General features: G+C 32.9%; 1 protein-coding gene across 1 annotated transcript in view; it reads right to left on the bottom strand.

Annotated features, from left to right (window-relative positions):
* The window catches only part of MMP16 (matrix metallopeptidase 16), a gene marked incomplete at both ends in the record, with an annotated part of 328,226 nt that overhangs the window by 169,061 nt on the left and 131,353 nt on the right, over nucleotides 1-27,812 (bottom strand). The window contains 2 exons of the mRNA XM_079722437.1: nucleotides 2,951-3,073; nucleotides 12,970-13,118. Coding sequence (XP_079578563.1) covers nucleotides 2,951-3,073; nucleotides 12,970-13,118 — 272 coding nt within the window. The remainder of the gene's footprint in view (nucleotides 1-2,950; nucleotides 3,074-12,969; nucleotides 13,119-27,812) is intronic.

Consider the following 27,812-nt stretch of genomic DNA (forward strand, 5'->3'; position numbering starts at 1 on the left):
AGTAAACTGAAAATCCTTTGGAAAGGATTCACCAGTCTTTATGCCATTAAGAACATTTGTGATTCATGGAAAGAGATAAAATGTTAATATTTACAGGAGTTTGGAAGAAATTGATTCCAATCCTCATGGATGATTTTGAGTGGTTCAAGACTTCAGTGGAGGAAGTAACTGCAGATGTGGTGGAAATAACAAAAGAATTAAAATGAAACATGAGCCTAAAGATGTGACTGAATTGCTGCAATCCCGTGATAAAACTTTAAATGATGAGAAGTTGGTTCTTACTGATGAGCAAAGAAAGTGATTTCTTGAAATGGAATCTACTCTTGGTGAAGATGCTATGACGATTGTTGACATAACAAATAAAACAGCATTCAGAATATGACATAAACTTGGTTGTTAAAAGAGTGGCAGGGTTTGAGAGAGTTGACTCCAATTTTAAAAGTGCTACTGTGGGTAAATTCTACAAACAGTGCTGCACGTTAGAGAGAAATTATTCATACAAGGAAGAGTCAATCAATGGGGCAAAATTCATTGTTATCTTCTTTTAAGAACTTGCCTCAGCCACCTTGACTTTCACCAACTACCACCCTTAGCAATCAGGAGCTATCAGCAGCTGAAAGTTAGCAATTTTTATCAATAAAGTACTTTTAACTACTTTTAAGGCATGCTCATTGTGCTTTTGGGCATAATGCTACTGCACGCTTAATAAACTGTAGTATAGTGTAAAAAATTTTATATGCACTGGGAAGCCAAAAAATTCAAGACATCGCTTGATTGCTATATGAGCTTGATTGCTATATCTCTTTATTTTGTTGATCTAGAACTGAACACAGAATATCTCTGAGGAACGCCTGTAATGGCAAACTGATTCTAAAGTTTATGTGGGAAGGCAAGAGACTCTGAAAACACAACATAATACTGAAGAAGAAGAATAAAATCAGAAAACTGACACTATCTGATATCAAGACTTACTCTAAACCACAGTAATCAAGCAAGTGTGAAGTTGGTTTATGAATAGACACATAGATCAATGAAGCAGAATAAAGAGCACAGAAATTTACACACACACATAGGCAACTATCTTTGACAAAAGATCAAAGGTAGTGGAGAAAGGATGGTCTTCCCAACCAGTGGTGCTGGAACAACTGAACATCCACATGTAAACAACTGAATGTAGATTTTACACCTTTCCCAAAAACAAACTCAAAATGGATCATTGACCTAAATGTAAATGCCAAACTATTAAAATTTTAGAAGTTAACATAGGAGAAATTCTAAGTGACCTTCTGTTTGGCAATTATTTTTTTTTATATATATAAAACCAAAAGCACAATACAGAAAAGAAAATAAATGATAAATTCTAGCTTATTAAAATTAAGACTTCTGTTCTGCAAAATACACTGAAAAGAGAATGGAATGTCAAGCCACAGACTGAGACAACATATTTGAAAACATATCTGATAAAAGGCTTGTAATCCAAAATATACAAAGAACCTTTAAAATAGCAACTCAATTAAAAGTTGGTGCAAAGATCTAAACAGTCATCTCACAAAAGAAGATGTACAGATGGCAAATAAGCATATGAAAATATGCTCAGCTTCACATAGCATTAGGGAATTGCAAGTTAAAAAATTGAGAAACCACGTATTAGAATGGTTACATCCAGAACTCTGACAACACCAAATCCTGACAAAGTTGTAGAGGAACAGTAACTTTCATTCATTGTTGGTGGTAATGCAAAATGTTTTAGCCACTTTGAAGATAATTTGGTAGTTTCTTAAAAAGCTAACCTTAGTCTTACCTTATGATCAGCAAAATTATACTCCCAGGTATTTAGCCAAATAAGTTAAAAATTAATGTCCACACAAAAACCAGCCCACACATGTTTATACTAGCTTTACTCATAATTGCCAAAAACTGGAAGCAACCAAGAAGTCTTGAATAGGTGAACAGGTAAGCAAACTGTGACACATCCATACAATGAATATTGCTCAGTAATAAAAAGAAATGAGCTATCAAGTCATGAAAAGACATGGAGGAAATAAATGCATATTATTAAATGAAGGAAAGCAGTCTGAAATGGCTACAAACAGTGTTTCAAACCATATAACATTCTAGAAAAGGCAAAACTATAGAGACATTAAAACCATCAGTAGTTTCCTAAGGATAAGAGGGATGAATAGGTGCAACAAAGGATTTTCAGAACAGTGAAACTAATTCTGTATGATACTGTAATACTATATGATATTATGCATTTGTCAAAATCCATAAAACTACAACACAAAGAGTGAACTCTGGTGTAAACTATCGATTTTATTCAGTAATAGAGCAATACTGGCTCAACAATTGTAACAAATATTTAATACTAATTAAGATCTTAATAATGGGAGAAACTATGTGTGTGTGTATACTGGGAGGAAGGGGGGCAGTGAGAACTACCCATACTATCTGCTCAACTTTTCTGTAAACCTAAAATTGCTCTAAAAATAAAATCTAAAAATAAAATCTAAAAATCCATTTGCATTGTTGCTAAAAAGATAAAAAGTTAAATGGTTGTTCTGATACCAAAAGTTAATTAATAATTCAAAGATATATTGTTTAAATTGCAATTATTTATATACTTTATTATTTTATAATTTTTTAGATTATGAATACTTGATAAAGAATGTTGTGTGTTAGAATACTCATCTGAAAGTCTTTCAGAATATTAGCATTCATTCAAGAAGCTGGAAGATCTAGTTTACAAAAGTGTTTCAAGGAATGTCTGTCTACAGGGTCCCCAAATGGAAAATTTATTCTCTTCTCAATTGCAATGTTTGTTTTTTTATGTTAACATTACATCACTATGTGTTACCATGTAGTCAATGTGCATTAGATCTCAAACAAAATGTCGAAATACATAGTTGTGAAAAATTGAAAAGAAACAGTAATTCATCATTAGCTATTATACCTGTAAGTGATGTGTTTGTGCTGCCACTTCTGTCCTGTTAACGCATACCGCTTTCGACGAATATTAAATTTGGAGCTACCTCTTGTCTGGTCAGGTACACCACATCGAGGCTTCTTCATCCAGCTGCAAAAAGCAATATTTTCCTGTTATTTACCAACAACTCTAATCATTAATTTCAAAAAGAAATCCATCGAGAAGTTATGGCAGTGGTGATAAAAATGGGAAAACATAAAGGAGAATTTTGTCAGTTTTCTTGCAATTTGAATCTAAGTATTGTAGAAAGCATATTTTTTTCTGGAATGATCAAGAATCACTAGTTTATAACTCATATCATTTAGATAATTTTTCTCTCTAATTCATTTTGAGCTAACTGTAAACTAAGATATTCTGATGCTTCTAACTAGAATCTGCTGTTAACAGATACATGACCTTGGGAAAGTCTCATTCAGAAAATGAGACTTTTTAAAATAAATTATCACTAAGGTCTCTTTCAGCTTTAGCATTCAACAATTTTAAAAATCTATTACATGGACTAAACTCCAGGAATCAAGGAGATATATGCTACTCTCTTCTGGCTTAAATAGAAGGAAATTGTCGTTTAGAATAACATTTGCCTTTCTCCACATTTTTCTTCTTTACACTTTAAGCATTACCCCAATTTTCAAATAACAGTCATTCTCTTTGAACGTTTAATAGTAACTGAATTCACTGCTTAAGAAATTTTTTTCTCAATATAATGTTTAGTATGACACCAATAAATTTTAAATATTAACATTGGGAAAATAAAATGCTGGTTTTGATTTATTGATTTTTAATACTTATATAGATACAGTTGTCTAATTTATTTTCTAGAGAGTCTCATTTGACCATTGTCATGTTTTCTATGTAGCCTTGCTTCTTGTCTAAGGAGAAAGATTGACATGATTTTTATTAGTTTTTCTTTAGAGACTCAAAATGGCTTTATCATCCATTAGGCCATTTAATTTAACAATTACAGAACTGAAGCAGAATCTTCGTGGCATTACATGTTTCAGAAAGTGGAAATGAGCAAAAGAATCAATTTTTGTTATATTTCATCAAATAATTTCTATACTCTTTAAATGGAAAATAATTGACTGCAGAGATGACTGTCTAAAGATGTCCATTTTGTGAAAATGACTGAAATAGTTTACATGTTACATGGATAAATCAGCTAACTAGATTTTATAAACATAAGAATAACATCATGCAACAATGAAAGCATGACTTTTACTTTATAAGAAAGAAAACACTTTTCTGATAAGCATTATAAGTTTCTCCTTTTTTATTCTGCTACCAGTAAAAATGTAGACATGGCAGTTAACAGACTTAACAAACTCCATCCTAGTTTATGATGCATTGTAGAGTTACTTCAGGAAATCACTCTTGCCCTTATTAAAGTCTCCAAACCAAATGAGATGTCTTATAAATGCTAATGCCTAGAAAGCTATACAGACCTATGGAACTGAAGTCTCTGGAGCCAAGAATTGAGACCTTTTACTTTTAACAAAAACTCCCAGACCACTCTGAATTAGCGGTCCCCGATCTTTTGTGGCACCAGGGACCGGTTTCACGGAAGACAATTTTTCCACGGCGGGAGGTATGGTTCAGGTGGTAATGCAAGTGATAGGGAGGAATGGGGAGCGGCAGATGAAGCTTCGCTCGATAGCCACCGCTCACCTCCTGCTGTGTGGCTCTGTTCCTAACAGTCTGTGGCCTGTGGGGTTGGGGACCCCTGCTCTAAATCACTAAATTTGAGATATATTTCACTAGAGTGTAAAACACTCAAGGGCAGGGGATCTACATACTCCCTGTACCTGTACAACCCCTAGAATTTAAAAGAGGTTTAATAAATAGGTGGATAGGGATATTTTTTAATGAAAACATATTTTTATTATATTCTGTAAAATCTAGATACATATTCAACTAACAAATACTAAGCATTAATGGTTAATATTAATTAATTAATGATAATTTAAGTGGTTTTTATCAATGGGTATTTCATTAATCATACCCTCAACAAAAATTATTATATTTCTTAACCAAGTACTTATTCTGACATCTCCCTGAAAGTGCTGTGAGAATAAATAATTATTAAATATGAATAAATTTACTTAATGTGGATGTGATTACACTTACATTTAGCTAAAGAAAATATTGAAGTAAACACTCTAGGGAAAGAAATAATTTTGAAATGGATAGTGGGATAAAATTTGACAATTTATATTTATCCTGATACATTATCAGATGAAATATGTTTTCAATGAGGATATATTATCTAAAATTACTTTAACAATACATAAAGTTAAAAGATGAAGATAGCCATTGAAACATATAAATTTACTAATGTAAATTTCCATTTTAAGTTGTGCATATGTTTGACTTAGTAAAAGTTTTCTCAATGAAACATTGCATCTTCCAAAGGACAGGGGTTTTAGGGATGAGTATTAGATTCCTATGATGAAACATATCTCTGCTAAATTCCTTATGTATTTCTTCAGCTTTTGTCCATTTCATATAATTTTCTTATGTTCCAACTATTTGTTTATATATTTACTCATTATATCCTGATCCATTTATCTTACACTATTTTAAGCTTTTATAATACGCTAAGAGATATATGAAAAAAAAGTGTGTATGAAAAGATAAGGCAAGGGGTTCTTGCTGAGCTCCCAGGCTAAGGCAAGTCATTCATGATAAAAAACAAAACAAACAAAAAAAGAACAAAAAAACAATATAATTAGTTAAATGTTCTCACATCTCCATCTAGCTATCTTGTCATCATTTCTAATTTTACATGTAATTTAAAATTATGATTTTTCAGCTCCAAACTTGCACTAATTCTGCTGATACCTTATCTCAGCCCGAAGTCTTTCTAATGCCTAAGCCAGGTAACATCTTCCACTTATCTCTCCACACATTCAATCAATCATGATGTAGTCTCTTCTGTCTCTAAAACTTCTCTGTATCTCTCACTCTCACCAGTGCCTTCTCACTCCTAAAGATAAGTCTTTTCAAAACACTGAAGTATTTACTACATGTTCTAAGTATGAAATGCTTTTATAGACAGAATCTTATTCAGGCATACTTAGCAAGGATGCCCTCCATCTCCCTGCTTCCCAAGATCCACACAAGTTCCTACAGAAACAAACCTCTTTCTGCCTTTGTATACAGTGAACTCTGTCTGGAATACTTTTGCCTCCTTATTTAAAATGACAATCCTAATCCTCCTCATTTTTCAACTCCCACAGGTACAGTTTACCATCTCAACACAGCATGTATTATAGTGTATATTACAATGTGTACATCTCTGTCTCTGTCTTCTACTAACCTGAGAGTCAAGCCAGAGAGTCCTGTATGGGACTGGTGCCCAGGGAAGCTTCCAGTGAAGAACATGAAGCAAATAAACTGTCTTCATATATATATTTTGCACATACCAATCTCCCCCACTATCCTATATGTTTCTGGAGGACTTTGTAACTCTTACAGCTATGTGCCTTGAACAAATGCTTACTATGCAGAGAGATGTCGTGTGAAACTTTATATAAAATTAAATCATAATGTAGATGACTTAAGTGTAAGAAATAAACATAAGAATAGGCATAATGTAATATAAACTAGTAATTTAATTCAAAGAACACTTAATGAGGGTTGGTCAAGATAACTCTATGTTAACTTCACCAGTATATGTACCCAAATATTCTGGCACAGAGATATTATCAGGCATTAATTATCAAAATATGTAAAATCCCAAAAATATGATCAGAGCGCATTGTGACACTGAATATGACACACAGTATCTGAGCTAAATCTGTCCTTGGGATTTTTATGTGATTCCAAAGTTTGTTCTTTAATTTTATAAGCATTTGTTTCTTTCTCTTACAATTTTTAAAGTTCTCAGTGATATCAAGAATGGTCAGTGCTTACTAGAACTCATTAATGAATTAAATGCTGTCTAATACTAAATGTAAAATTGGCATGTTAATTTTGTTATTCAGGTAGAGTCTGGCAGTTCATTTCTAGTTATCATGCATCAAAATGTTAGTTCTATTCATATATCAATTTGATAAATCCCGTATTTACCTATACAAAAGAGTGCAGAAGTAAAGAGTGCAATTTTACTTTTGCATGCAAAATTAAAATTGATTGTCTCACCCAAGGTAATAACTACATCATATGAAAAGGAAAGGTGTTGAAGTGTATGTGTGTGTGTGTGTGTGTGTGTGTGTGTGATATTTCCAAGTCGTACTTTTTTTGTGAAAGTATCATTGCTAAAACACTTATTTTTTTCAGTATGTCAACACACACTCATATACCTGTGCTTCTTTACTGACTCATTTGCTAAGAATTTTAAGTTGACATTCCAAAGCAAACAAAGACATGGGGAATGAGCACTGGGCTGGGGGGTGGGGGGTGGGCAGTGAGCTACAAGAGAGACATTTTGTAATTTCAAGTTGTAAGTCACGGCACCACCCCAATTTTCATAAATATAATACTGATATTCATTATTGGTTTAACTGTTTAGAATATAGAGCATTTTTAAACTAGTTTGGTGGATCATTAATGTCTTTATTTAAATTAACTCAAATTAAAAATGAAAAATATCTAAAAATCAGTTATCTTGTGAGAAGTTACATTATAAAAGTTGGAAGCAGGGATCCAAGAGCCAGACTGCCAGTGTTCCCATCCAGCTTCACTGACTCACAAGCCCTGTGTTATTATTCAGTCTACTGTTTCTTTCTATTCCTTAGTTTCCTCTTCTATAAAATGAAATTATGTACTATTATTGAGTTAATGTGAGGATTAAATTAGTTAAATCATGTGAAATACTTAGAACAGGTCCTGGCAGATAGTAACTGCTATTATTATTAACTTATAAGTATAATACTTAATATTATTTTTAAAATATCAGGAAATAGTTATACTAGTAGTAGTAGAAGCAGCATCAGCAGCATACAGATATCTATGTTTCTACATTTTTCAGTTCACTTTGACTTGTATGTTGACATAAAGCACTTTGTTATTCAAGAAAAGGATATTCCTAGTATTCTGATAACAAATATGCCAACAGACACATTATCTTCTGTTTTATGTAAATAAAGTAACCATAATCTTCTAAGCAAGTTTACAGTAATGTTAAAAGCCACCATATAGGAAACAGTATCCATTAGCTTCAGTTAAAAAAGAAATTAATTAGTTGGGCATTCATGTCAAACATATAGGGCTACACATTGCATGACTCCAAGAAGTTCCTTCAAGCTGTAGTCCATGCCCCTGATGCCCCTATAGTGGGGCTGCAGGTAGGCAGCTCCTCAATAGAATAAGATGGGAATGCCACCCTTTGGGGTTGGGGCTGTGCCACACAGTGGACCTGTGTACATATATCTACCTTTACCAAGGGAAAAAACACTCAAAAATATATATTGTGTGCCTTATGCATTAGTAATCTTAGAAAAATATTCATCAGCATAATATATTAAACAGGTTTCTATCCTCCAAACTTTTCCAAGTTCTAATGAAAGGTAAGAGTAATACCTATGATTATAGTTGTCCCAAGAAATATTTCTAGAAATTTTAAAATATGCTTATATTTATTACATTAAAATCCTTAGGCTTTGCTTGTATTCAAGTTCAATAATCATGAAGAAGATTTTTCCAAAGAAAATTAACTTAGGGTTCAAAATGCAGATAGGCTGATAGCTCACTCTGATCCAGTTTCTTTTTTCTATCAACTCATTAGCAGCCTGCGTGGACCCACATGTCATTCTCAAAGCTGAAACTGCAAAGTTAAAGTACTTAAAAACCCAAGCACAGAGAATAAGTGTATTAAACCTCCATAATCTACAATGTGAACAAAAGCTCTGTTAGAGTGTCACCTCTTTCTTAGGCTTTCACCTCTCACATTTTACCTTTTGGAACGGGGCTCTAAGGAACCTGCTCATTTAGCTGTTAACCAACCCTCTGCAGCTACCAAAATGTGGATTGACCTATGCTATAATGTTATAGCTTTGAGTACCACTGTTATGTTAAAAAATAAGAAAGAAAAAACTTTACTGATTGATCTATCTTTTATATCCAAATTGAAAATGAAGAGTCTTAACTTGATAATTTAGACAAAAGAAAAAAAATCATGGAACACCTGGATAAGTAAACTAAAAAGCTTGTAGTTCTTGATATATCTAAATAAATACTTGAATTCCAAAATCAGGAGTTCAAATATCACTACAGTTTCATAATAATTCTTTGAATAAAGCTACTTATTCAGTTTGAAAATAATTTTTAATTAAGACAAATTTCTGGGCAAGATTTAAATAAATTAAACAGAATTACTAAGATCATTCAGTATATATGTATAAATGTATATATGTTTGTATGTGTACACACACATACACACACACACACTCACACACACACACATATATATATATATATATATATATATATATATATATATATGGAGAGAGAGAAAGAGATAGAGATAAAAACAAAAAGAAAGATCACTTTACAAATCCCATCAAGTATGCTTCAGGGCATAACATTGTGCACACAAAAAAAGATAAACTAAAATTTTAAAATACTTATTATTAATATTATAAAAACATATTAGGCTCATTCTTATTATTGCCTTGCTATCCTTTTCCATCCTTGCAAAACACTGCATTTTTATGCATAACATAGATTAATTCACTTATTAAGGAATTTAAGTGAGCTTGCTTACTAAAATTAGCTAAGTAACCAATAATTTAAAAGAACCATTGCAACATATGATAATTAGCTCATTTTGGGTGGGGATGGTATAAGTATTTACCACTACTATCTCTCCAATACCAATGTTAATTAATTCAAAAGCTATATAATATGCCACTTAAGGTAATAACCAAATTTGTTTCTTGAAAATGGTTAATTTCTTCAATGTAATATAGGGATTATTATAATTGGCATCATTAATTTTAATTACCCAAGAATTATAGATTGAATCCATCAAATGTATGTCTGCCAAAAAAGAATATAATCACTTAATTTAAAAACAATTGATTTCAACAAGACTCTAAAATTAGATAAATGTTTATGGCATCTGAAAATGAATCCTAAGACATTATTTTAATACTGATGAATAATTCTAGGTCTCTCATTTTACTACATATTTTATGTAATAAGACTTAGATGAAAAAATTTATACATTATAATTTGACTATGTAAAATAATAGAAGGCAATTTCAGCATGGATTGTTACCACACATTCATTTAATATTACAGAAGCACAGAAAATTGCTTAAGTAGCATGATTATAGGGATTATACTTACAAAAATGGTACATAATTTGAGCTGAGTACCCTGAGCAACAATACCCCAAGACTGGGGATACATCAGTGGAAAAAACAGACAGGAAGCAAATGAAACTGCTTCTAGTATGAAGCAGGGTTTCTAGTATGAGTGACAATGAGAATGACACAGAAGACAGAGGAGGCATCACAGTCTAGGAAGGGAAAGAATGAGGATTCAACAAGGATTTAATGGGTTCACCTAGAAATAGCTACCAAGTGTAACACTCTCTTTAAAGAGGAAGATAAGTTTTTAATTTCAAAATAACTGAGTTAGAACAAAACTCTTTTAAAGAAAAAAAAAACAAGCAGAAAAACTGGTTGGTTTTAAATTTAAGGCTGCTTATCTAGTTGATCTTTTCTTTATAATGCTATAGCTCACAGAAATGTTACTTTAACACCTACACACTGACACATTCCTTTCTCTTGGTCTGGAATCTGAGCCACTGTGTGCCAGGAATGGATCCGTGTCTTTCTCTGCACCTCTGCATTTTTTACTTCATACTGCTGTTCAGACCCTTTTCCACGTGAATGGTCCAAATAAATCCTGCACACATTCATCTTCCGTTATCTCCTGATAAAGACCTTTTTCTAGCTATTTTAGGGAATCAAACTTACCCATCCTGAGTCTTTTCAATGATTAGCAAGGGCTTTCAAAAGTGGGGGGAAACCCAAATGACAGCTTTTATAGGTCTCCACTCTCTCAATTTTAGTATCTAGTAATAAACATATTAAAATAATTTATTTCCCAAGTCACCATTTATTGTATTTTTAAAAACTGTGTCATAATTTCCAAAAAAGTGAATTAGAAGGTATCAGCTCTGTGTTAGGGAACAAGAAAGCTTGTCCAGAGCACTTTTTAAATTATTGGGATAAAGAGTGTAATATAAATGGAGTTCTGTATTGTACACAGCAACGAAACACAGGGCTTGCTGGAGGTTTTGTTTATTAATTTAACACTATATTTATCTTGGATAAGAGGTATGTTATGACTTAAAATGAACTTTTGATAGTATACTATTAAGAGAGAATTGCAATGATTACAGGGCAGTAGATCCAAAATATCAAAATTGTATTCCCAATATTAATAACAGGTTTCTCATTCTCACAGAATGCATTATATTAATTCTTCATTCTGTTTTCACAGACTCAAATCAAATTCAATATTTAAGTATATATTAAAAATGTTAGGAGAGGTAATGTATTTATTTATTTAATTTTTAATATCTTTATTGGAGTATAATTACTTTACAATGGTGTGTTAGTTTCTTCTTTACAACAAAGAAAATCAGTTATACGTATACATATGTCCACATATCTCTTCCCTCATGCATCTCCTTCCCTCCCACCCTCCTTATCCTAATTTATTTTTTCAAACTGCTTGAAAACTGTTTAATCTTCAAGCCATTGTTTTATGTTTTTTCTGTTTTGATGAAATAGAAATAGTATGACTAACATCATACTTTAAGTATTAGAAGGCAAAATACAATTTTAAAATTATATATTAAATTAATTTAACATGTAAGAATTAATTATATACGCCTGAGTCCGGGCACTTCAGTTATTTAAGAAAAATGTGTCATTTCTCAAAGGTACACAGCATGGTATAGTGGAAACTTCCCCAAGTAAGTGTCAAAAAATCTGGACTCTAAGCTAATCTGGACTTCAACTAGCCTTTGACTTTCAGTTTTCTACTTGAAAAAGTAGAGACAAAAATGTATTCTTATCTTCCCTATTGTGTAGGTTTAATGTGTGTTGCTCATTATAAATGCTGAAGTAGATTTACTTTTGAGTATCAAAGACTCAATGAACACAAATAATTCTTCCCTGCACTAAAAGAATTAATAATTTCCTCCTTTGCTGTCTAGAAACAATAATGCTGTTTCATAGTGTATTTGTCGTAAAACAATTTATGACTGTGTCTAGCTATACAGTTAACTTGAAGTTCCTTTGAAGAAGAGACTATGTCTTTTGAATCTGCATATACCTCTTTCACAGATAAAACGCCCAGTAAAGAGTGACTGGTTGAATAAATAAATGAACAAATGATTGATAAAACGATAAATAAAATAGCAAATATTATTCAAGAGTAGAAATATGCCCTTTGTTACTAAAAGATTGAAAGCACAGACTTTTCAGTGAAAATTCTTCCCTTGATTTAACTAGTATGAGAATTGTCACTAGCAGAAAGATAGTAAGCTATTAACTGGCTATCTGATTCCCTCCCCCTCAAAAACAGAGCCCTGATTTGCAGTTTCCTATTTTCCTCGGTTTCAATATTTTGACTTTGGCCAGTTTCAAGCTACTGCTGTGATATCATTTAGGGAAAGAGATGTGCACACACTACTCCCTCCAGACATACAATCCAGCTCCAGCACATCACTGATCACCACTCTTCCAGTAGTGGCTTCAGCTGTACATCTACTTTGACTCCCATTGTTGGTATTTTCTTTCCTATTTTGAAAATGTATTCCTAAAGTCCAGGTGAATAAACTTAATTTTGTGTTTTAATTTTTTATGAAATCTCAGGGGAGTGGATTTAACATAGGTTAAGTTCCAAAGAAACGTTCATGAGACAAATCATTCCATTTGTGGTTGGTGGAGTTCACTAAGGGATTTTCAGACCACTTAGTTTGGCTCAAGAGCTGAGAAAGAAAGAGTGCAGATGCCATTACTTACTCAATTGTGTTTCGGTCCACTTTTCCTGTCATGTTAATGCCGTAGAACTGCTGCATCGCAGCTAAAGCAGACTGCATGGTCTCTGCAGAGCGCAGCACCGACATTCTGGGGTCAGTCGGTGGAAGGTAGCCGTACTTCTGTAACCAAACCTGCAATAACAAGTACACCTCCTTTTAGATCAACTTCACAATTTAACAATAATTTTATGGTAATTAATTTCTGTCTATAGTTGATTTTTAAACTTTATTTCCTCTTCTAAGGGCATATATTATTTAATTTTGTCTCTTTTTAACACATATTATGTAGTTTAGGTTATTTTAGTATAATTTCAGTGGTTGTTACAGATCTTTCTAACATACACAAAAACCCTAATTGTAAAGAAAAAGATTAATCATTTGTCTCAAGCTTACACTGTATAGAGTACTATAGTAAATACTGGATAAAATCACAAATAAGATCATCCCTGCCCTCTAGGAACTCAACTTCCCAAAATGAAGATATTTTTTCAAAAATGTGACCCCACTGAGACATCTATGCTGGAAGGGGAAGTTAATGTGCATATGCCACATCTGAAATGTCATTTTCCTGAATAATTAACCACTGACTACAGCTGTTACTAGTAACATCATCACATGTAGACCAATTATTCTATAATGACATTTGGGGTATGAATTCTATGCAACTGGTCTATCCAATTGTAGCTAGATATCTTCAAGGACAGGGAACAGTTTGTCATGTAAAGGATATACTTTCATTTATTTACAGTGATTCACTTCAAACCAAATCATGTAAGTGACCAAACTTTTCACATACAGATAAAATCAGACTACTTAGTTGAGAATATTTGGCCCTCTCCTTAAGGATATCATGATTTTAATTCTGGTCTTCGCTAGGGAACAGATATTTGGGAGGATAGTGAAAGGAAGATATTGATGTTGAGCTCACACCCAGTCGTGATTACAGCCAAAATCAGTCATTTAAGGTTAGATTTAAAAAATAACCAAAACTTGGGTTATCTGGGGAGGATCTCTACCAGAGAGTGGATGTTTTCTAGTTTTACAATTCTATGCATTCATTTTAAATGCACAATCATATGTCCAGCTCATATTACATCCTGCTGTCCCTTACTTCAATCTTTCATAAGGCTCTAAAATTTCTTGAAGTGCAGTGAACTACCTGTCAAATTGAGAAAGGCCAGGTAATTCTGCCTTTGGCACAGAATAAAAGCTGTGCTATTTAATGGAAGGTATTCACCAGTATGTGTTTCCCCTCCCACTTGAGTCTATTCGTCATATAATGATCCTGTGAAGTTGTAGCTTTCTCCCAATACCTGATACACTTCTATTATGACCTTACAATTAAAACACAAAAGAGTTATTTTCTCATTGAAAATAAACAGCAATTATAGAAGTTAAATTTCACCAAAAGAAACATATTAAATATATCAGCTTCTTAACATGTAAAACACAGGTGGAATCTTTTGTGGTATTTCTAAGAAATTGACCCCCCAAAAGTGCAGCACAACCCCTTGAAAATAAGATAAAACATTTGTTCTAAAACTGTTTAAGGGATTAGCAAATGCATCACTGTCAGGAAGGTTTACTGTTGAAATTCCATCTAGTAAACTCATCTACCACATAGTGAAAACATGCCCAGACACTCTCCTCATCTAATCTATAATGAATAGGCTGCTAGAGAAGACATATATTCAGTAACCTAGTCAAAAGTGGTACAGTCTGAAATAGACCTTTTTTTTTTTTTTTTCCTGAATGAAGGAGACAAAATTTCACTGGCAATATATTATTTACTAGGAAATTCAATACCTATTGTCAACCAATTTCACCCAAATTAGATTTCATCGTGATTTTTAATAGTATACATGCACAAATATTCTGAAACTGAACTCTTTTTTTCCCCATAACACTTTGTTTGCATCCATTTCTCACTTGCTATAGAGTAAGAAATCTTGTTGCTAGGTTACTCAGGGGTGCTAAGCTACTGTCAATCATGTTTGTGAGAACAGCAAAGAAAAAATTGTTAATAAGCCCTATGATTTACATACAAATAAAAACTATAAAATATATGAATTTTAAGTGCATAATGAAAAAATAGAATGATCTAAAAAATATGTATTTGATTTATGCCTTAGCCTTTCAAACAAATAAGTTAGAATTACATAAAAAATAAATGGTGATTCTTCTCCAAATTCTTTTTTATATTATGTCATTCATCATGAAAGGCTGTTCTTCCAAATGAATAAGAAGTGAATAACTATTTTTAATTGTAAAATATCAGAAAGGCTAAGGGATCTCCCATTTTATGATCAAAGTCTGTTTCTTGGCCAATAAATCAATGTCAATAAGATTATGGGTCACTTTGAGTTGTCCATTCTTCATAACATTGTTCTTTGTTAATCAAGAAATCTTTTCTGACATCATCAATAATTGATCAGGAATAATTCTCAATTAAAATTTGTAATGCATCTTTCAACAAAACAGTGGAAGATCAAACATGACTATATTGGTGTCACATTATAATATGAAATCAGCAAGCCCTCAATAACATTTCTTATTGAAGCAAAGCCTGTTGTAGACAACCTTACTCTAAGTCAAGGTAAAAAGCAAGTGACTATACCTACAATGCTTTCAAGTAGTAATTTTATCTTCAGTGCTTCTATATATATATAATATCCAATGTATAAAATACAGATGAAAACAAATATCTGCTTAAATAATTTTTTAATCACCAAGGGGATATCCTCTCTTGAGTTTGCTTTTGTTTTCTATTATTTCATTTACGTTGTTGAGACCATAGAATTCTGAGCGTCCAATCATTTTTGGTAAGATAGGAAAAAGTCTGTACCAAACAGCTCTAAATAATAAGATGCTAATGCTCTTTGTCTGAGAATAATTTGGTCAACATGGTGATGTAAAACTAGCCAAATACAAGCCGTACTGTACACTCAGCATCAAGGGTAGAAAACCACTCTGGCCGAAATTCATAGTGCTTTGTAAACACTGACATTTAAGTTTCCAATGAATTAAGATCAGGTTCAAAAAGTGAAGATCAGGAATAAACACTGGCTCAAAATCATCAAAGAAGTATAGGAGTCTCTGGTATAAGCAACCTTATTCTACTCTATAGAATAAAATGTTTGTTGTACAAACAGAGCAAGATAGGTGGCTTAGCATTCCATCATTCTATAGTAGTGAACAATAAGAAGTTTGGGAAATTGGGATATGATAGAAGTGACATAGAAGAAACCTTTCTTTATAACTTTTTTGTTTTCTACTAAATTATAATATCTTATTTGATAAAAAATTAAATCTACAAAGTAAAATTTGAAGGTACACCTTATCCCTTAAAGACTATGCCATAGACATCCATCCTCATACATTGTTGTATGAAATATATCCCTATTTTGTGCCTTGATGTTTTTTCAATGTTTTCAAATGCACATAATGGATAATTAAGGAAAATTTTCTTTATGTGTGCATTTGGGGGAAATGATATTGAATGTGTAGGGTCCATGTGAGGCTTGAGAATATATAAAGCCACCAGCATAATTCTTGTTCAGTAAGTCATATTATTATTTTATGCTTACTAATTGTTCTGAGTTCTTGAAATTGTTCCTACTGAAGTTAAGATTTGTCCTTGGAATGGGCAAGACTGAAAATGCAGGTGAGATTTAGGTAGTCAGAACTGTGATGAAAGAGAAACTAAAGAATCACATATTGCTTGAAAATTCCCCAAGTCCCAAAACAAAAAGGAGAAATGTAAAAAAAATTGGCAAATTAGTCTTTATTTTGTTTTCTTTGCTTTGTTTTATTTTGCTCACTGGATTGACGTGCATTTGAGAGCACAGAAAAAATATTAGGAGGGGGCTTCCCTGGTGGTGCAGTGGTTGAGAGTCCGCCTGCCGATGCAGGGGACACGGGTTCGTGCCCCGGTCCGGGAGGATCCCACATGCCGTGGAGCGGCTGGGCCCGTGAGCCATGGCCGCTGAGCCTGCGTGTCCGGAGCCTGTGCTCCGCAACGGGAGAGGCCACAACAGTGAGAGGCCCGCGTACTGCAAAAAAAAAAAAAAAAAAAAAAAAAAAAAAAAAAAAAAAAAAAAATACTAGGAGGCAAAAAGTTTTCTTTGAGGGAAAACTTGACTCCTTTTACTGTCTAGGATTCAGCCCATCTTATTATCACTAAAACAGGCAACTACAGAACCTCAAATGGTGCAACAAAATCTAACCTTGAATTACATTCTCTGTGTTACTAATGTATTCAAATACCTTGTTGTCTTGTGGACAAAACTAATTTCCTACACTTAGTGATTACGTAAATGGAGGAAAAACCAGAAGAGTTCTTTTCTCTGCAGAGCAAGAAGATGTATCAGGCAATAAAAGGCAAACACTTAAATATTAAATTCTGTGCTAATAGATATTGCCTTTACTAGATTCTAATGATAATAAATAATAATAAATAATAAATAATAACTAAGGAGTAGCAGGCACACAAATTTCAGTAAACTCATCAAGAAAGTGTCCTTGTCGCAAACATTTCATGTAACCATATAGTGAAACCTGTATTAATTGACTTAGCTCTCCATATCCATATATCAGGGTGGTATCCTGAAATATGGCTTTCAACAACAATAACAACAAGGAGGAGACATTAATAGTTCTTATGCCTAATGGCAAATGTAAGCAGAACATTTTTAGAATATATATTCTTATTTAATCTCTCAGGCCAGTACTGAAATCAAGAGAAGTAAATTTTCTTCCTGCTGTTGAGGCTAATAAGTTTATCAGTACCTTAATATAAAATTAAGATATTACTACTCACTTACTCAAGTGAATCACAAAGGCAAAAACCCTAAATCTCCCTCACTGACAGGACCCAACACATTTAAATGAGAGAACACAATGAAATGAAGCACAGACATCCTTCCCCCTGAAAAAAAAATTAAATGATTAAAATAATAAATTTATTAGGGCATGAAGGGATGTATTTTAGATATTATAGAAATTATTGGAGAGGAAGAAAAGGGAAGTAGGGTTTGGAATTTTATTTAACCTGAAAAATCACTTTGCCAGTCCACATTCCTATTTGTGACTGAGCCAGTTATTTCAGGCACAGTTCCATTTCAGCTAATGTTTGGTAAGACCAAATGCAAGTTTCATATACCCAGTGATTATATGATCCAAACGATAGTACTCAGTATGGAAGAACAAAGAAACGGATGATAAGTATATTTTTATGATAACAATCACTTCCATTTATATAATTATGCATTTTTATTATATTGGGACATACATTTTAAAAATTATTGGCTTCATGTTAAATTGAACATATTTACTAACAAAAATATTTAAATCTATTCTGATATAATTAACTGAGTTTCTTAATAAAATACAACTGGAAGAATGCATTTTAATAGTTAAGTTCTCATTGTTATCAATTTATTTTCCATTTTCAATATGAAACTTCTAAACATACTTGTAAAATTCTGTTATTAACCAAAATAAACAACTAAAACCTGATCATCCCTAGTTTTGTGGTACCATCAGCAAAGTTAGCAAAAGCTTGAGGACATCTTTCACTGACATTCCATGTATTCACTGGTTATAAAGAGTGGCAGAATTTAGGACCTAAATTTCCTAGTCTGAAAAGTGGCTATAAATATGAATTATAACTACCTATTAACCAAAAAACGTATGTGGGAGCAGTCATTCAGAATTGGTCAAATTGAAAATTCATAGGATAAGTTAATGAGGCAAAAATTAGCCTTTCTGTTCATTCAAAAATCTAAAGGAGTTCTAAATCACCATCCCATCCCCACCATGAATGAATCAGTGTTTGAAATTTCATATATAGTATGCAATTTCTTTAGAATTATACTGTCACTTAAATGGCTTCTTAAATGAAAATGAAACAGTGGAAGGACCAAAAGATACTCCACTGAGCATCTTACCAATCAAGAGACACTGTCAACTGGACAAAAAGGTGGAAAATAGCTGGGGTCATTAGTAAAAGTTATAATGATCATCATGACCATATTTTTTACCTTAACATGAGATTCTCTAATTTATGATAGAAACTAAAAACTTAGGATGTAAAGGTTAAGGAGACTTTTATCATTCTGCATAAAAGTGAAGATGCAAGATGGAGGGGTTATGGGGATATATGTATACGTATAGCTGAATCACTTTGTTATTCAGCAGAAACTAACACAACATTGTAAAGCAATTATACTCCAATAAAGATGCTTAAAAAAAAACGTGAATTGTACTTTGTATTTAGCAACTGTGGGAGTGAAGGCCCTCAAACAGTAATGGCTGAACTCTAGTGATTGAAACAAACAAATAAACAAACAAACAAAAAGACAACAGCCCTTAATGGGATTCCATTATATGTTAGTTATTGTGCTGGAAAGAGTACTGCGATACATTGTCTCCTTATCTGTCTTTACTGTGAATTTTCTAAAAGACATTACTTGAGCCTAAGTCATTTAGATGATGGACTGAACTTGTCTTTATTGGGCTGGGGTGGGGGTGGGGTGCAGATTTAGCTTTTTCAAGGTAGAGGTACAAAATGTCTTTGAAACTTAGGCACAGAATACCAGAGCATTGTATTTAATACACACATCCACACATTTATGCATGAACTCTCCTATCTATAAAATAAGAAAAAATAAACTTCACTTTTATTTAATGCACAGATTGATTCTGGTTCCCTCACTTGGACAGACTTCATACCTTCGTCACCTGTGTTCAAGCAGGTGTCCTGAGGGAGGAGCTGGAGTTCCACAGTACAAACAGGTTTAGTGTGTCACCTTCAATAGTTAGCTCAATTCCAGCACATTGCGAAATACAGCTATTTTTAAATGGATTTATGGATTAGTCATTTTAAAAAGAAGAAATTTTATAATGCCTTGTGATGTGATGGAGAATGACCAAGAAAATATTTTGTACCACATAGATGTTTCCTGCTTATCTCAGGGCAAAGTACTTAAAAAGTTGTCACACTTACATAAATTTTGCATTTCTTTTACAAAGACACAAAAGTACTGTCCTTTTCTATAAAGACAAGAGGTTGCAAATACAGTTGACTTTTGAACAATGTGGGGGTTGGGGAGGTGACCCCCTACGCAGTCAAAAATCTGAGTATAACTTTTAACTCCCCCCAAATGTAACTACTAATAGCCTACTGTTGACCAGAAGCCTTACCGACAACATAAACAGTTGAATAACATAATTTGTAAGTATGTGTATATCTACATATATTTTATACATTCGTGACATGCCTTTTGCTTATGTTTTTCGGTATTTCTAGGCTATGTTGTTCATCTGCAAGGTTTTTTCAAATTGCCGTAAATTGCTAAAAAATTTTCTAATACATTTATTGAAAACTTTGCATGTAAGCAGACCTGCACAGTTCAAACATGTGTTGTTCAAGGGTCAACTGCAATATACTACTCAATAGCTACATTGGGAGTATGAATAAAAAGAACATATCCGTCCCATCAAGATAAAAGTGATGTTTTAGCAATTAGGAGAAAAAATATGTCCCACATAGAGAGTATTGTTTTAAAGATGCATGTTTGGAAATGTTTCCATTATCACATGAATTTGTACTGAAAAGATATAAATACATCACCTATTAAAACTGCCTCAGAATTTCCTACTTTAAAATCCCAGAAACAGAATTTTCCACCTATAAAATAACCTGCCAAAAGAATAATTTCAGTAGGTTGTAAGTCCATTTAGTAAAAATATGAGAATGAAACACCTTTCGATTTGTTTTTAAGAACAATTGATATACATGAGGGAAGATGAGAATTTACCACCTGAATTTTTCTGAAAAACCTTTGCATAACTGATGAATAAGATTATAGAGTGAGCCTAGTGACTTGTAGTTATCTAATGACATAGATTTTCTGTTGCATTTACATATCTTTATGAGGTATCTTTTTGTCCATGGCAATTTTTAAGATTACAAATATATGGATCTTATGCTTAGTGAAGTAAGGCAGACAGAGAAAGACAAATACTGCATATTTTCACTTATATGTGGAATCCAAAAATAAAGACAAATGAACAAATATAGCAAAACAGAAACAGACTCATAGATACAGACAACAAACTAGTGGCTACCAGAGAGGAGAGGAGTAGGAGGAGGAGCAAGATTGGTGAAGGGGATTAAGAGGTACAAACAATTGATATATGTATAAAAAAATAAGTTGCAAGGATGTAATGTACAGTACAAGGAATATAGTAAATATTTTATAATAACTTTATATGGTGTATAATCTATAAAAATACTGAATCATTATGTTGTACACCTGAAACTAATATAATATTGTAAGTTGACTATACTCAAATAAAAAAAGAAATAAACAAATCTTGAAAATGCCATATTTTAAAGTATTAAATCAATATTTTCAAAATAATGAAGCATAGTCAGCCAAAGAACTCTCCATGAAAAAATAGTTCTAATAAGAGCAAAACAATATAAATGAAATCATTATGTAAAATACAAAGATTATTATTTAATTTTGTCATCCTTAACTCATCTTACTATTTCCATTTTGAGTATGTTTTTTAACATGTATAATGTTTAGTTAGTCAGTTCAAAGATATAATGGTAAATAAGATTGTGAAAGTTAAAAAAAAATGACTGATGGAGGAATGCAATAGAAAATGCAGAGATCAATGATCTGATAGAAAGAAGCTATTCTATGTTTTAAAGTGAAGCTAATTCCTTAAATTCTCTCCATGACATAATTACTTACTCTCCCTAAGGGATGAGAACACAATCTATCAATATCTATATAATATATTCTGGCTGTGACAATTCCAAAGCTTTTCCTTTCTGTCAGGCACTATTGAAGCTACTGAAGTCCTGTAGAGTAAACTCCCTAGAATAACTTCCAAGACATCCATAATTTGGTCTCCAAGTATGCCTTTGTTACTTTGTTGTATAGAGTGCATTTTTTGGTCACACTGAAATTTCAGTTCCACCCCCAACAGACCTCCATAATAATAATAACTGCTGCCAGTCCTTTACTGTCCACTAGGTACTAGGCAATTTACATGCATTATCTTTTAGCAATTCTGCAAGTTAAGCATTATTATCTCTATTATCTCTATTTTATAAATGACAGAATAAAACCCCAGAAAGATTAACTAACTTACCCAGGGACACACCAATACGAGAGGAGTAATCAGTATTCAAATAGAGATCTGACTACACCCAAGGTCGACTTTCTTCTTCAAGGCTGCCTCTTAGACATGGAAGAGACCCAGCTGCCTATCTATATCCTAGGAAATGCTAGGAGACCTTATTCACATTTCAAAATTAGAAGGAAGACCATCTGAAAACATATCTACAATAACTGTGAGTTTTTGTAATTTTTATACAAACAAAATGTTCCATTTTACATCATGAAAGGAGCTGTTGTTGCCTATGTTCTGGATATAACACTATCTCCTACTTCTGAGGGCTTCTCTAATTGACAATGCAAACAGCCTTGCACTGTCCAATTTGCCTAGCTCAACTAATATTCTTATTTCCATGCCAGAATACTTATGGCCATTTCTGTTTTGTAGTTTAAAAAAACACTACAACCATCTTTGCCAGAGAATTATCCTTTCTTCTCACTCCATTAATTACTTCCCAGCACTTTCTACAATAATAAGACTACAATAAGTCTCAGTGTTTCTGGTCAACTGTATCTACAGTTTCCTCGGTTATCTCTTCTAAAATTAATCCTTCAAATCCCATATACATGTTGATGGCACACCAATTTAACCCTTTAATCCTGACCTCACCCTAATGCACAGACTCTGCTATCACACTGCTGTTTAACACAAAAATATAGGAATCATCCTTAATTCTCCTTTTTCTCACCATTCATACTCAATCCATCATCATGCCTTAATTCCAATTTTACATTGAATGGAAACTCTTATTTCTGCTGTCACTCCTTTGTCCGGGGCACCCCCCAGAAATTACAAGATTCTCCAACTGGCCTCTGTGTTTTACATATTGCTACTATTCTCTCTCCTTCCCCAACTAATATGAAGTGTTTTTTGTTTAACTACAATAAAATATATGTAACTTAAAATTTACCGTTTTAACCATTTTCAACAGTAAAATTTGGTGGCATTAAGTACATTGTTAAGCACCCATCACCACCGTCCATCCCCAGAGCTATTTCATAATTACAAACTGAAATTCTGTATCCATTAAATAATAACTCCCCATTCTCCTCTTCTACTATTCCTTGGTAACCACTGTTCTACTTTCTGTCTATGAATTTGACTACTCTATGTACCTCGCATTACTGGTACATACAGTATTTGTCCTTCTGTGTCTGGCTTATTTCATTCAGGATGTGTTCAACGTTCATCTGTGTTACAACATGTGATATTACAAATGTAATTTTTAAAGCTGAATACTATTGCATTGAATGTATACACCACATTTTATTTATCCATTGATCCATTGATGAACATTTGTGTTGTGTCCATCTTTTGGATATTATAAATAATACTGTTATAAACACTGGTGTACAAATATCTATTTTAGTCACAGCTTTCAGTTTTTTGGGGTTATATCTAGAAGTGGAATTACTGGATTATATGGCAATTCTAAGTAAAATTTTTTGAGGAATTCTCATACTGTTTTCCTCAGAAGCCTCACTATTTTACATTCCCACCAGTAATGCACAAGGGGTTCTATTTCTCCACATCTTCTCCAACACTTTTTTTTTCTGTTTATTATTGTTTTTATAATAGTAACCCTAATGTGTGTGAAGTGGCATGAGCTGTCTTTTTAAGTAGAACAACCTATATCATTTATTTGATTATAAACCTTTAGGAGTTACCCACCAACTGAATATAAAATTCAAACTCCTTACTGTGGCCTACGAGTACATGCACAGTCATGGTTAACCCTTTAACTTTTCTTTTCTTTTTTGGAACTAGTGGAGCTAAAGGGAAATTAATATTTATTGAGCTTGTTATGTATCAGACACAAAACTTATCTCTTAGTCTTTTATTCTTTTATGATATTTCTAATATATATATATATATAATTTTTTATTGGGGTGTAGTGGTTTTACCATGCTGTGTTAGTTGCTACTGTACAGCAAAGTGGAGTTCCCTGTGCTATACAGCAGGTTCTTATTAGTTATCTATTTTATACATATTAGTGTATATAGTTCAATCACAATCTCCCAATTCATCGAACCCTCCACTTCCCCACCTTGGTGTCGATGCATTTGTGCTGTACATCTGTGTCTCTATTTCTGCCTTGCAAACTGTTTCATCAGTACCATTTTTCTAGGTTCCACATATATGCATTAATATACGATATTTGTTTTTCTATTTCTGAATTACTTCACTCTGTATGACAGTCTTTAGATCCATCCACATTTCTACAAATGACCTAATTTCATTCCTTTTTATGGCTGCGTAATATTCCACTGTATATATGTACCACATCTTCTTTATCTATTCATTTGTTGATGGGAGTTTAGGTTATTTCCATGACCTAGCTATTGTAAGTAATGCAGCAATGAACATTGGGGTGCATGTGTCTTTTTCTATTATGGTTTCTCTGCCCAGTAGTGGGATTGCTGGGTCATATGGTGATTCTATTTTTAGATTTTTAAGGAACCTACATACTGTTCTCCATAGTGGTTGTATCAGTTTACATTCCCACCAAGAGTGCAAGAGGGTTCCCTTTTCTCCACACCCTCTCCAGCATTTATTGTTTGTAGATTTTCTGATGATGCCCATTCTAACAGGTGTGAGGTGATACCTCATTGTAGTTTTAATTTGCATTTCTCTAATAATTAGTGATGTTGAGCAGATTTTCATGTGCCTCTTGGTCATCTGTATGTCTCTTTGGAGAAATGTTTATTTAGGTCTCATGCCCATTCTTTGATTGGGTTGCTTTTTTTTTGATATTAAGATGCATGATCTGTTTATATATTTTGGAGATTAATCTGTTGTCCTTTGATATGTTGGAAAATATTTTCTCCCATTCTGAGGGGTGTCCTTCCATCTTGTTTATAGTTTCCTTTGCTTTGCAAAAGCTTTTAAGTTTCATTAGGTCCCATTTGTTTATTTTTGTTTTTATTTCCATTATTCTAGAAGGTGGGTCAGACACAATCTTGCTGTGATTTATATCAAAGAGTGTTCTTCCTATGTTTTCCTCTAAGGGTTTTATAGTGTCTAGTCTTACATTAGGTGTTTAATCCATTTAAAGTTTATTTTTGTATATGGTGTTAGGGAGTGTTCTAATTTCATTCTTTCACATATAGCTAACCAGTTTTCCCAGCACCACTTATTGAAGAGATTGCCTTTTCCCCATTGTATATCCTTGCCTTTTGTCATAGATTAGTTGACCATAGATGCATGGGTTTATCTCTGAGTTTTCTATCATGCTCCATTGATCTATATTTCTGTTTTAGTGCCAGTACCATATTGTCTTGAGTACTGTACCTTTGTAGTATAGTCTGAAGTCAGGGAGTCTGATTCCTCCAGCACAGTTTTTTTTTTTTTTTATTCTCAAGATTGCTTTGGCTATTTGGGGTCTAGTGTGTCTCCATACGAATTTTAAGATTTTTGTTCTAGTTCTGTAAAAAATGCCATTGGTAATTTGATAGGGATTGCACTGGTTATGTAGATCACTTTGGGTAATATAGTCATTTTCACAATATTGATTCTTACAATCCTAGAACATTGTATATCTCTCCATCTGCTTTTGTCATCCTTTATTTTTTTCCTCAGTGCCTTATAGTTTTCTGAGTACTGGTCTTTTACCTCCTTAAGTAGGTTTATTCTAAGGTATTTTATTCTTTTTATTGCAATGGTGAATGGGATTATTTCCTGAATTTCTCTTTCTGATCTTTTGTTGTAAGTGTATAGGAATGCAAGAGATTTTTGTGCATTAATTCTGTATCCTGAAACTTTACCAAATTCATTGATTAGCTCTAGTAGTTTTCTGGTGGCATTTTGAGGATTCTCTATGTATAGTATCATGTCATCTGCAAACAGTGACAGTTTTCCTTCTTCTTTTCCAATTCATACTACATTTATTTATTTTTCTCCTCTGACTGCCATAGGTAAAACTTATAAAACTATGTTGAATAATAGTGGCAAGAGTGCACATCCTTGTTTTGTTGCTTATCTTAGAGGAAATGCTTTCAGTTTTTCACCTTTGAGAATGATGTTTGCTGTGGGTTTGTCATACATGGCCTTTATTATGTTGAGATAGTTTCCCTCTATGGCCGTTTATGGAGAGTTTTTATCCTAAATGAGTGTTGAATTTTGTCAAAAGCTTTTTCTGCATCTATTGAGTTGATCATATGGTTTTTATTCTTCAGTTTGTTAGTACGTTGTATCACATTGATTCATTTGCATATATTGAAGAATCCTTGCATCCCTGGGATAAATCCCACTGGATCATGGTGTATGATCCATTTAATGTGTTGCTGCATTCTGTTTGCTAGTATTTTGTTGAGGATTTTTGCATCTATATTCATCAGTGATATTGGTGTGTAATTTTCTTTTTTTGTAGTATCTTTGGTTTTGGTATCAGGCTGATGGTGACCTCATAGAATGTGTTTGGGAGTGTTCCTTCCTCTGCAATTTTTTGGAATAGTTTGAGAAGGATAGGTGTTAGCTCTTCTCTAAATGTTTGATTGAATTTGCCTGTGAAGCCGTCTAGTCCTGGGCTTCTGTTTGTTTGAAGAATTTTAATTACAGTTTCAATTTCATTACTGTGATTGGTCTGTTCAAATTTTCTATTTCGTCCTGGTTCAGTCTTGGAAGGCTATACCTTTCTAAGAATTTGTCCATTTCTTCGATGTTGTCCATTTTATTGGCATAGAATTTCTTGTAGTAGTCTCAGGATGGTTTGTATTTCTGCAGTGTCTGTTGTAAATTCTCCTTTTTAATTTCTATTTTTTTTTTAATTTGATTCCTCTCCCTCTTTTACTTGATGAGTCTGGCTAAAGGTTTATCAATTTTGTTTATCTTCCCAAAGAACCAGCTTTTAGTTTTATTGATCTTTGCTATTGTTTTCTTTGTTTCTCTTTCATTTATTTCTGCTCTGATCTTTATGATTTCTTTCCTTCTACTAACTTTGGGTTTTGTTTGTTCTTCTTTCTATGGTTCCTTTAGGTGTAAGGTTAGATTGTTTATTTGAAATTTTTCCTGCTTATTGAAGTAGGAATGTATTGCTATAAACTTCCCTCTTTGAACTGCTTTTGCTGCATCTCATAGGTTTTGGATCATCATGTTTTCATTGTCATTTGTCTCAAGGTATTTTTTGATTTCCTCTTTAATTTCTCAGTGACCTCTTGGTTATTTAGTAACGTATTGTTTAGCCTCCAGGTGTTTGTGTTTTTTACTTTTTTTTCTCTGTAATTTATTTCTAATCTCATAGCATTGTGGTCAGAAAAGATGCTTGATACAATTTCAATTTTCTTAAATTTACTGAGGCTTGATTTGTGACCCAAGATGTGATCTATCCTGGAGAATGTTCCCTGTGCACTTGAGAAGATAGTGTAATCTGCTGTTTTTTGATAGAATGTCCTTTAAATATCAATTAAATCTTTCTGGTCTATTGTGTCAATTAAAGCTTGTGTTTTCTTATTAATCTTCTGTCTGGATGATCTGTTCATTGGTTTAAGTGAGGTTTTAAATTCCCCCCTATTATTGTGTTACTGTTGATTTCCCCTTTTACACCTCTTAGCATTTTTTTTATGTATTGAGGTGCTCCTTTTTTGGTTGCATATATATTTATCATTGTTATATCTTCTCCTTGGTCTGATC

This window comes from Hyperoodon ampullatus, assembly GCF_949752795.1.
Source record: "Hyperoodon ampullatus genome assembly, chromosome: 17".
Lineage (NCBI taxonomy): Eukaryota > Metazoa > Chordata > Mammalia > Artiodactyla > Ziphiidae > Hyperoodon > Hyperoodon ampullatus.